The sequence below is a fragment of the Megalobrama amblycephala genome, linkage group LG15 (assembly GCF_018812025.1).
Source record: "Megalobrama amblycephala isolate DHTTF-2021 linkage group LG15, ASM1881202v1, whole genome shotgun sequence".
Lineage (NCBI taxonomy): Eukaryota > Metazoa > Chordata > Actinopteri > Cypriniformes > Xenocyprididae > Megalobrama > Megalobrama amblycephala.
The window spans coordinates 28,771,065-28,783,172 of NC_063058.1; the positions used below are offsets into that span (position 1 = coordinate 28,771,065).

Genomic DNA, 12,108 nt, shown 5'->3' on the forward strand with positions numbered 1-12,108 from the left:
TTAAAGGTGCTAAAGAGGATGTTTTGTTTTATACATTTTTGCAATATTACTTGAAACTGTCTTTACTAACTGATAAAAGACTATTTATTAGGTGCACTGAAAGGAATAATATTAATATACATCATCTGTGCACGAGGTAGGGCCTTAAAAACATCAGCCAATCGCGTAAACGATTGGCCATCTGGCTTGTCAGTCACTGCCATGACGTTCCTTGTGCGAGACGTGCGCGGCTGCGCGCTCCAGTAACTTTCCACACTCCACAGGCGCCGCATGCAATGTTTTTGTCAGGAGTAACAACTGCAGATTATGAGTTACCTGCGGTGAGTCCGACATAATGAATCCACTAACACGACACAGCGAATGCCGGTGGTAAACACTCGTGTTCCAATACGAGTGTTTACGAGTTTTGGGAGGCGTTCCTTCGAAGGAGGGGGGGTTGTTCTTACACATGCGCTCATTTCAAAAACTCATTAACAGTCTTTGGTTTCTCAGTCGACGAAAAGATCCTCTTTAGCACCTTTAATTCAAAATCTTTAATGCATTAAAATAATGCATTTAACACAAATAAATTACTGAAGCATGTGAAATTGCGTCGTTATCGTAATTTTACATCATGCAGTTAGATGATCTTAAAATCCATGCTGATTATATCAGAGATGGCAGAGAGAATTTGACACGTTTCCTTCCACTGCCGCTTCCTTCCACACCCCACCAGAGGTCTCCGTTTCGACATTTTTCATTGCACACACTCAGTCACTTCACCCTGGACTACATTTCCCACAATCCCACTGCTAGGCACTGATCACACTCACACCTGTTTCCCATCAGTGACATGAGCTGCATTCACATACATTGTTTTGAGTATCCATCTTTTACAAGGAACGCTAAATTACCTATTATGCTTTGCGCATGTGCGCAGAGAGGATGCTTCAGGTTTGCAACTTTATGCGTTTAGTCAGTTAGCCATTAAAGTTACTTGAACATCTCTGAAAATAAGGTTGTTGTAATCTGTTTTACTTCATTTTAATGTCCATAATGTCAACAAGCGATGGCAACATTAGTTCGTGGTGGCAGCACGGCCAAGACTATTTAAAAAAGACCATAAACAGCGTAACTTTGTCTGTTCCTCATCCTACGAAGTTGACCAGCGCCACCTCCTGGATTGATATGAAACAATGGCCAGCAGTCACATATGTTGACATTTTAAATGATCTTGTTTTGTCTGTTGGTGTAGATGGCGAGGAGCAAAGAAATTATAAAAGCACGGAAGCATACAATTACATACGGAGTAATAAAATTTGAAGAATTCTTTGTCACAATCATCGGCAGTTCACGTTCCTAAAAGCGGAGGTAGAGCTGAGTCAGGCTTTAAATAAACCCAATCACATCATGTGGGTTATGTTACAAAATGACGGAGTAATGGAAACTGCTGGATGCTCCTGCGTAGCTGGCCCTGGTAGGTCTTGTAGCCATGCTGCTGCTGTGTTGTGGAAGGTGGGTATTTATAAATAGAGCAACACTGCTTAGTGTGGCGAAACGTATAGCAAATAGATTTAAATATTCTGTATGTGCTGTGTGATTATTTTTTACAGCACTTTTTAACCAGTAATTTTTTTTTGGTTTATAATGTGCTAATGGTGATGTACTGTGCAATAAGTAACAAAATAAATAAAGTAGACAATATGTTCTGATTTTTGAAAGGTGCAGAATGCAGTGTTCAGTGGTATGACAGGGCTTTCTTGCACTGATTAGCAGTGTAGCTGGAATGCAGGGACCAGAAGAAATCTTGAACAGAAAAGAATCAGTCAGATAACATTTAAACATCACAAAGCTGAAGATGTATATGCGGTGTCATCTGCAAGGGAGGGAGAAAGTTTACCATCTACACCAAGCTATGACACACATCAGGACTTCAGGGAGAGAGTCAGTTCTTCAGACACAAAACCAATTTTTGAACTAAAAAATAGTCTTTTGTAAAAAAAAAAAGTGCTACAATGCCAATGTATCAGAGCAGACAGATAACACTGAGAGCTTAGAACCCCATCAGCTACATGGGAAGACTCTGACTTGCAGTAAATGTGAAGCATTTTACAACAAATACATAGAATTGAACAGGGACCAGGCAGCTGAATTGGATATTCAAACACAAAATGAGAGTTTGTCAGAGGTCTGGCATAGTGCAAGACAGATAAGGATCACTGTTAGTTCAGCTAAAGGTGTACCAGTATGAGTTACAACAAATCCTGATAAATTCATGACAGAAGATCTCTTCCCTACCTTTCGGGGTAATGCGGCTACGAAGTATGGGAGTGAGAGGCAATAGCTCAAAACCCTCTTGTAGAAAAAGGTCTACAGGTGTCCCTCTCAGGTACCAGAGTCATCCTGACAGAGCCATGGCTGTCTGTCTGATGGCATAATAAATGGTATGAAACATCTGGAAGTAAAATGCCCTATCCCTAAGAACGACACCACCTCATTAGCAGACCATTTCACTAAGAGTAATGGTAACATTAAAGTGGTAGATGGGAAGCCTGAATTACAGAGGAACAGAGTCAGGGGCTACTTGTACTGGGCTAAGAATGGCAAAAGTACTTGTCTGGTCTCCAAAGGAACACATTCTAATAGATGTACCATATGATGCAGAGTATTTAACAGAGCAGGTTACTCGTCTCAGAGGCTTTTACTTCTCTGTAATATAGAGGATAGGGCTGTCACAATATTAGATTTTTCACACCACGGTTATTGTGGCCAAAAAATATCACGGTATCGATATATCGCGATATTTATAGAATCCTTGGGGGGAAACTTTATCAGTCTAAATCAGCGGTTCCCAAACTTTTTTTCCTGCGCACCCCCTTCTATGTCCCAACCGAGTTGGCGCACCCCCAATCCCCACTTCAAAAAGAAAAAAAAAATGCAACAAAGCTTTGTTTTATCGCCATATAAAGACTCATGTTTAATCATGCGCAAATAACCAGAACACGCATGACAATAACAACATCAACAAAGTTTCAATATAATGCAACAACGCTACGCACAAGCTTCCACTTTTAAGAGAACGAGTGACAGACACAGGCTCAGTAACAGAAAGCACGGTTATTTTCAGCTGCGTAAAAGAAACATTGCAGCAATAGGCTAGGCCTATTAAATGACCGTGGAGCTAGCATTTTCATCATTGTAACACAACGGTTATGGAAATTAGAACAGTACATTGAATTAAATTGCAATGAAGTTACAAACGATCCACAACATTAAAGAGAATAAGCTCCGAAATAGATAAAATAAATAAAAACGAGGATCAATCTGAAAGTTTTTAAGTGCGACAATAAAATTAGCCTACACACGATCCACAACATAATTAAGTAACAAAGAGCATAGCCTGCAGTGCATAAAAGAAGAGCAGTGCGTAGAAGAAGACAGCAGCTTCTACGTTTCTATCAAGAACTAATAAATTATAGCATGGGTGTCGGAAGCAAAAAAAAAAAATGTGGGTGGGTCTTCCCCCCAAAATTTTGATTTCCTTGGTCTACAAATGTGCATTTTAAGACGTTTTAAGGACAACAAATTGGATAACAATAGCTTTAAAACCATGTCAACAAATACATACATTCATGCACAGTTTTGAGGCAGCTTTAATCGCATGTTTGGTAATTTCATTACTTAATTTACAACGGAATAACGACGGTGCATTCCCGTAATTTCTTTTGCACTTTTAAGCTATAATAATCTATGCAGCGCGCACCGGCGCATTTGTGTGAACAATTCTTGAGTTTGCGCCTCGAGCACAGTAGGCTATAGCCTAACGGCGGTTTGGAGTTTTACTGACATAGCCTGACAACATTTCATCTGACCGCAGTTCACTGTTGTTCAACTGAAAGTCCCCCGTCCTCACCGCGCTCGTTTGACTTGCGCCTGTGTCTGAGGTGAAGCTGGAATGCGCGTCTGAAAAGTGTCCCTTTTGCTATAGTCGTAAAGAGACATTTCTTTTTAAACGCAGCATTTTATTTGTCAATGTTTTAAAAAAAAACAATTATTTTTGGTATTTTTTTATGCTCTGTTGGTGGTGTGTGGAGTAGTATCACCGGGGGAGATATATTTTTTTATTAAGTAATTCAGCAGAGGCAGATAGATAGATAGATAGATAGGGATAGATATAGATAGATAGATAGATAGATAGATAGATAAGCAAGGTGCGTGGCTCATGCGCAAAACTTGCAGCAGACACAAGAAGCAAGTCCGTTTTGTACAAAGTATGGTGATCCCGTCTTTAAAAGTGCATTAAAATAGAAACAAGGAAAATAGTCATTGAACAAGGAAAGCACTAGAAATTTTGGAAAATTTTTAAAGTCAGTTTAATAAAATTATTTCATCATCGGGCTCTGTGCTTTGAGAGGGCATTGACATATGACGCGCTCTGAAAAATGAACAGACAAGTGCTTAATTAAAAACGGTAAAAGTGAGTGGGTCCAATATCATTTTTCTGAAAAAGTGGGTGGGTCTTGTCCCACCCACATACAATGGTTCCGACGCCCATGAATTATAGTTTTTTAATTAAAATAAAAGCGATTACAAAGGAAATGTTTACTGTTCATGTTTTTTTTTTATTGTATGGAAAAATCCCACTTAAAAAAACAGACCGCCATTACATATTTCCTCGCGCACCCCTCGCGCACCCACCACACTTTGGGAATCCCTGCCATATGTGATTAAAATGCTATATAATTTTTAAAACGTTTTAAACTCACGACAATATTATGTATCTCACGACTTTATATCCCCCATTAAAGTATATATTGGGTGTTAATTTTTTTAATGAATAAATTATATAAATAATGTTTGTTGTACGTAATACGATCAGGAAAATTGCTGAATGAGTAGCTGCGTAGCCTTTACTTTATGACAGCTCGTAATCAAGTAAATTCAAGCAACGGTCTGAGTGGCCGTATAAGCTACAAACAAGTACAAAATAATTTCTTTGTATATTATACAAAAGCTATTTTGAAAACAGACAAAACAGAAAAGGTAAGAAGCGATATTTGAGAAAAGAGCATATCAATCTAATAGCTGTAGATGCATAGCGGAATTAACTTTACCCCGTGTCACGTGATTTCTGATTCTTGTGAAAAAGGTCTATTACTAGACCACAAGGTGCAATAGCCACTAAATATTTAATAGTGTTGCAAGCATAGTAGTAGCTATACGATTCAGACCTTGGGTTCACAAGACTTGGTTTTTGTTGAATGAGCAAAAGAACAAAAGGCATGGATATAATGTATTTAATATATGAAAACTACTACTACCGAGGTTATACGCCTAAATACAGAATACACATATATACAAGAGTGGAAGTCAAGAAAAGGAAAGAGAGAAAGCAAGTAGCAAAACCTAACAGTCCTTGAAAGCCAGCACAGAAATCAGTTTCATTATCTAAGATTCAGAAATGGTACTTGCGTCAGTTTGCTTGCTGGGTTTCAGTTCAGTGCTGCTGCAGTTCATTGGCTTCTTCCGTTTCCACGGGAGGGTTTGAACGGAGGACGTGAAAGTTAGTTTCACTGGAGAAATGGTGGTCCTGAAGAGACTGGTAGCGTGGTAGCGATGGTAGCGTGGTCGCCGTGACGTCCGGGAGAGACGTGCGTGAGTGGGCGATGGATGATTTAGGGCGATCGGGAGAACACACAGAAGAATCCTGGTGCTCATCTTTTATGACAGATAAGCCGACACACCTCCTTGAGGTGGAATAGCCAGTGACATTGGTGCAAAGTTGGCGGGCAAGCTCTTTCTTTGTCTTGTCTCCTAGCTGAATTTATGACTACCAGATCGGATTTCGAGATGGAGTACTTTCTTCACAGTATCATTAAACACATAGAAAAATGCATTTGTCAGCTATGTGACATCTCAGTGAATGAGCAGTAGCCAGAGCTTTAAAATGAGATCAAACTCGACAGATCAGAAAGGCATATAAAAGTAGTTATGGTTTACAGACAAATTCCATCATTAAAACTAACACTAGCACAAATACAGTCATTAAAACTAACTCTAAACACTAGGAAGCATACATGGACTTGATATACATGATGGGTACATTTTGGCATAGTTGTATTTTACATATACAGTCAATAATGTATGTTTGTGTGTTTTGTGTGTCTGTGTGTGTGTGTGTGTGTGTGTGTGTGGAATTTGTCTGGTCAGTCTCTGGGCCCACACCAGGGGGGTGCTCCTTTTGAAGTCTCCAAGTTAGGAAGTTGGAGTTTTCTGTTTAACCTCACGGGTCCACAAACCTGCTGAAAGTCGCAGTCGGCCGGAACCGATTTAGTGATTTAGAAACACAGTTCATCAGGTTAAAAGCGTTCTGAAAATTCCAAAGTTTATTGACTCTGAACGGATCCATCCAGACGTTACAGTTCACATATTACCGTCCATATATGCTTTGGCATCTTTCGGATCTCTGAAAGTTTTCAAGCCATTCGGCTTGAAGACCAATGCGGCTAGAAAATTCATTTGGAAGCAGATGCCTTTCTTAATGAGTTCTGCGCAGATCGGGTTGAAGGCTTTCCTCGCAGCGCGAACTGTAGGAGAAATGTCAGGAGTGATGTGGAGAAGTTGATCCTCGTATTGAAGCTGGCCTGTGCGTCTAGCTGGGTCAGAATTGTAGCGACATCTCTGGAGCAATGAATCTTGATAATAACAAGGAGAGGGCGACCATCTGTAGGCGTACCAAGCCCTCGGTATGCGCGGTCAATTGCGATAGAAGGGACTGGCAACTCAAGCAGTTTTGGGATGAAGGATTCAAAAAAATATATGGGATCACTTTCCTCTACGGACTCTTTTAGGTTTAGAATTCTGATATTGTCCTGTCTGGAATGACCCTCCAGATCTGTAACCTTCTCCATAAGTGCTGTGTTATGTTTCTTGAGTGTAGCCAGTTTCACTTTTAGCGGAGCAATGTCATCTTCCAAGGCGGAGATACGAGTTTATGTTTCAGCCTGATGAGTCGCAAGGGAGTCTGTAATCGCAGCGACTTCATCGATGTGTTTGATTATACCATCAACTTTCACATCCAGCCCAGACTTCAGCTTGGCGAAATAGTCATTCAACATCTTTTGTGTGCACTGACCTTCTTCTGAAACGACTTCAGCAATGTGTTAAGCAAAAATCCATGTGAGAAATCAGGTAATGAGCTCTCATGGCTAACTGCATGATCGCTGCTAGCACTAGCCTCGCTGGAATCAGTACTATCTTCTGTAAAACCTTGAGAATGGTCCGCCGTGTTCTGCTTTGAAGGCTTTGGCATGATAAACCAACAATGAAGCGACAAAATAATGAATTTGAGAAAGATGGGTGAAGGAAAATAATGAAAACAGGAACGTGGGCTGGGAGAGGTGAAAAACACAGCTGATCACGCCGCTGCCATTACAGGAAGCCCCAATTTTATAACATTTACTGGTAAGAGTATAACCATAAAAACGTTTTGTGCTCAGGAAAACACACCTCATAAGCATTCATTCTTTCTGTCTAATGTCACTGTTAGGCTTGGGCGTGGTATGGATGAAGTGAGATCACAACCAAGTACAGAATGGCTACAACTATTGTGTGTGCTATGTCTGACATCATTACAACAACAAATATCTTCTATTACTTATTGAATAGTAAAGCAGTAGTAAAGTTCATCACCTTAGTGATGAACAGGAATTGTAGGTTGCAAATTCCTCCATCAATGTCAGCAATCTTCTAACAAGCTGATGATCTTAACCAGATGTGAAAAATAAAGGATACATACAAAATGTGCAGTGGTGGATCCCTTTGGACCAGGTTTGAAAACCACTGGTGTATTGAGTATAAGGTCTATAGATAGGATGGGCAACTCTGGTCCTGGATGACACTATTCTGCAGAGTTTAGCTCCATCCCTGATCAAACACACCTGCAAAATTTAACCCAACCCCATTATTTAATCGTAAAGGCTGATTTATACTTCTGTGTCGGACCTACGCTGGAGCCTCTGCACCGTAGGCTATGCATCTGTGTTCATTTATACTTCTGCGTTGTTGTCCGTGTTGACATGCATGCAAACCACTGCTAGGCAGTGTCCACGGTCATGTTGAGTATCAAGGTCAAAGCCAAAGAAGAAGCAGCTTGTAATGTACATTGTCAGAGAAGCTTTCAAATAGAGGCGGCAGAGAAGCAGCAAATCAGCAAACCAATCATAGGGCTTTGGGTCCGCGTAGAATTGACGCGTTGTTACATTTTTGAAGAGGTGTATGTCAGGCTACATCATATTCTATGTACCCATGGTGTACAGACAACGCAGAAGTATAAATCAGCCTTAAGTCTTCAGGAATACTTGAAAATTAAGGGCAGGTGTATTTGATTAGGGATGAAACTAAACTCTGCAAAAGAGTGGTCCTTCAGTACCAAAGCTGCCTATCCCTGATCCATAAGACAGGATAGGGTATAGATCATACATGTTGTTGGTTTTGATGCTTTAAATGTCTAATAAATGTTTAAATTGTTTTATGTCTATTTTTGCCCTAGACCTAATGGCACTGAAAGAGGTGAGTCATGAAGAAAAAGGAGCTCAAAAGACAGAAACTAAAAGTTATTTCACCAGCCAACAGTGTGGAAAGAATTTTAATCAACATAGAAACCTTCAAGTCCACTTGAGAGTTCACACTAGAGAGAGTCCCTTTACACTTGTCACTTGCCAACAGTGTGGAAAGAGTTTCACACAAAAAGGAAGCCTTAAAGTCCACATGAGAATTCACACTGGAGAAAAGCCTTACACCTGCCAACAATGTGGACAGAGTTTTAGTCATAAAGGTAACCTTATAGCCCACATCAGAATTCACGTTGGAGGGAACCTATTCACTTGCAAACAGTGTGGAAAGAGTTTCAGAAGAAAAGGAAGCCTTAAAGCCCACATTAGAATTCACACTGGAGAAAAGCCTTACACCTGCAAACAGTGTGGAAAGAGTTTCAGAAGAAAAGGAAACCTTACAGCCCACATGAGAATTCACACTGGAGAAAAGCCTCATACCTGTCAAGAGTGTGGAAAGAGTTTCAGTCGAAAAGAAAACCTTACAGTCCACATGAGAATTCACAGTGGAGAGAACCCATTCACCTGCCAACAGTGTGGAAAAAGTTTCAGTAAAAAAGGAAAACTTAAAATCCACATGAGAATTCACACTGGAGAAAAGCCTTACACCTGCCAACAGTGTGGAAAGAGTTTTAATGAGACAGGAAACCTTCAAGCCCACATGAGAATTCATACTGGAGAAAAGCCTCATAGCTGTCAAGAGTGTGGAAAGAGTTTCATTCGAAAAGAAGGCCTTGTAGCCCACATGAGCACTCACACTGGAGAAAAGCCTTACACCTGCACTCTGTGCGGGAATGGTTTCACACGGGAACAAAGGCTCAGGCAACACATGAGAACTCACACTGGAGAGAAGCCTTTTACATGTGATCAGTGTGGAAAGAGTTTCACACATAAATTGACCCTTTATCATCACATGAATATTCACACTGGAGAGAAGCCATACACATGTGGTCAGTGTGGAAAGAGTTTCACACATAAACTGACCCTTTATCACCACATGAATATTCACACCGGAGAGAAGCCATTCATATGTGATAAGTGTGGTAAGAGTTTCAGATTTATAGGTTACCTTAAGGGTCACATGAAAATTCACTCAAAAGAAAGCTGTTTTAGAAGTTGTCATTGTGGAAAGAGCAGAGGTGTAAAGAGTACCTGAAAACCATACTTGAATAAAAGTACAGATACCTTACAACAAAAATTACTCCATTACAAGTTACAAGTCACCAATTCTAATACAACTTGAGTAAAAGTCTTGAAGTATTTGAGATTTTAACTTTTTGACTTGGTTAAATATTCGCATTCTTCATGGTATTGTTTGCAGGGAAGAGAAGATATTTTATCCCATTGAATGATAATTTGGTGTTTTCACTTTAGTTTTGTAGAATTCAGTTTACAGTGTTGATCTGGTTACCATGAGAACAGTGTCACGCGCTGCTACTTCAGCCATCATATGGTAGAAAATGTCCAAACAAATAAATGAGTTCAACAAGCTGACAGAAGTAAATATTTACTTTCCCATATGGCCATGGAGGAGAATCAGATGGGCATTCAGCGGATAGACACCGACACACTGTATTTTTTTTTGTATTTATTTCAACAATTGACAACCAAAATCAAACCCATAGAAGCTTGTGAACAGTTTTGAAGTGGCTGTGTGCAAGTTATACTCATTCACAAGCCAAGTGAGAGTCCTACTCGCAAATGTAATGTTAATTAAAGCTGCAAGTAGCAATGAAAAGGCCCTCGCACCCAGGCTAACCGCCACCTGTTGGCCTTAGGAAAAGAGTGAATAGTGGGCAACATGCATTGTTATTCGGTGTGAACATTTATAGTACACATTTTAACTGTATGCTTATTCAGGTAGGGTAAGGAAAGTCAATTCTAGTTTAAACCATAAGATACTCACCCGCCGGCCAGTTGAAGTCCTTCCGGAATGACGTAGAAGACTACCTTGTGGTTGTTCTTTGTTGCGGCTCAGTTTGTAGTTATAAGTAAAGTCTCACGGAAGGCAAATGTAACAATAACATATCTCTTTCACTGATTACAATACAAAGCAGTTAATGCAAAATAGAACAAAATAAAACTTAAATCAGCTTAAGCTAAAAAGCTCTATAACCTAGCTTTACACAGCAATATTGGAGATGCTGTTAAGCGCCCCTCGTTAGGGTATCAGATGTCCTTCTATGCTTAATGCAGGCAGCATCTGAAGAGGCCTTTTACTCCTCAGACTTTTATACTAATTTTTGGGACATTCCAACTTCATATTACTCATCAATTGTCTATGATCCAATTAGACTTGTGCCGATATTCGGTAATGCGATAAATCGCGATAATGAATATGCACGATATTGTAATCGTCGGCACTTCAGAATACCGTAAATAATAATTTATTACCAATTATTATTTTTTTATAAGGCAATTAAGAATACTTTACCCATCAATCGTATAAAATGCACAACACCGCTGTATTCTGAAAAGGACACGCGCTCAGATGTAAACAATCCCAACGTGCACGAGAAGCACATGGCGGAACCAGTGAAGGAGACGAGCTGAATGAAAGTGCGCGTTCACTCTCTGACAGCAGAGGGCGCTGATGGAACAGCAGCGTGCAGCGGTTACCACGGAAACCGCACAAACAAAGTAACTGCCCTAGTGAAGTTTTTAAAATGCTTCAAACCGCCATTCATTTTTTTGTAATCTCAGTGTTGTTCATCACAGCACCAAAAACTGAATACTTAAAAAAGACTTAAAAGGACATTTATTTTCAAACCTAAACATTTTTATATTTTAATCTGGGCTACAACATGCCCTAATGATTAGAAATGTTCTGATTATTTGTTATTGTTCAGTAAAACTTTGAAAACATACAGCTTCATTAGTTAACATGTTAATTCATTATCACTAAACTGACAATAAAAATACTTATAAAGTATTAATTATTATTAATTAATGTTAATTTCTTAGTTACTATTTAATAACGTTACTAAAATCAAAATAACTTATTTAATGGACCTAAGATAAAACTAACAATGATCAACTGTGTTTCTAAACTAACATTAACAAAAAATAACACTTTCTGTAACAAATGTAGCTATTGCTCAATCTTAGTTAATGCATTAAATAGAGTAAAGTGTTATCTGTTGTTCTTTATAGCCTTCTTTTGCATTTTAATCTGTTTGAAAATTTCAGTCAGAGTTGTTTTTGTTTTATTACAAAAAGAATTCTTAAACCTGTTAAACTATGACAAAAATGGGTTTGCAACTTATTTTAATATCGTGATAATACCGTATACCGTGATAAAAGCTTCATCAATTAATCGCAACATGAAAATTTGATACCGTCACATGCCTAGATCCAATCTTCCTGCTGTAGGTGTATCAGTCTCTGTATCTCTTGCTTACTAAGCCGGATGTCCTTCCTTTGTCGCCTACGCGGTCGTCTTCTAGCACTCTTGCTCTTCTTTACCGAAGTCTTCGTCTGACTCACCTCCGCTTTAGACTGCAACATGCTCTCTTCA

The 12,108-nt window shown here is 39.4% G+C and overlaps 1 protein-coding gene across 1 annotated transcript in view; it reads left to right on the forward strand.

Moving 5' to 3' along the window:
- LOC125247042 (zinc finger protein OZF-like) overlaps positions 1–12,108 on the forward strand; it is a 28,740-nt gene that overhangs the window by 1,096 nt on the left and 15,536 nt on the right. Inside the window, exon 2 of the mRNA XM_048158204.1 lies at positions 8,531–9,125. Within this exon, the coding sequence (XP_048014161.1) occupies positions 8,531–9,125 (595 nt within the window). The remainder of the gene's footprint in view (positions 1–8,530; positions 9,126–12,108) is intronic.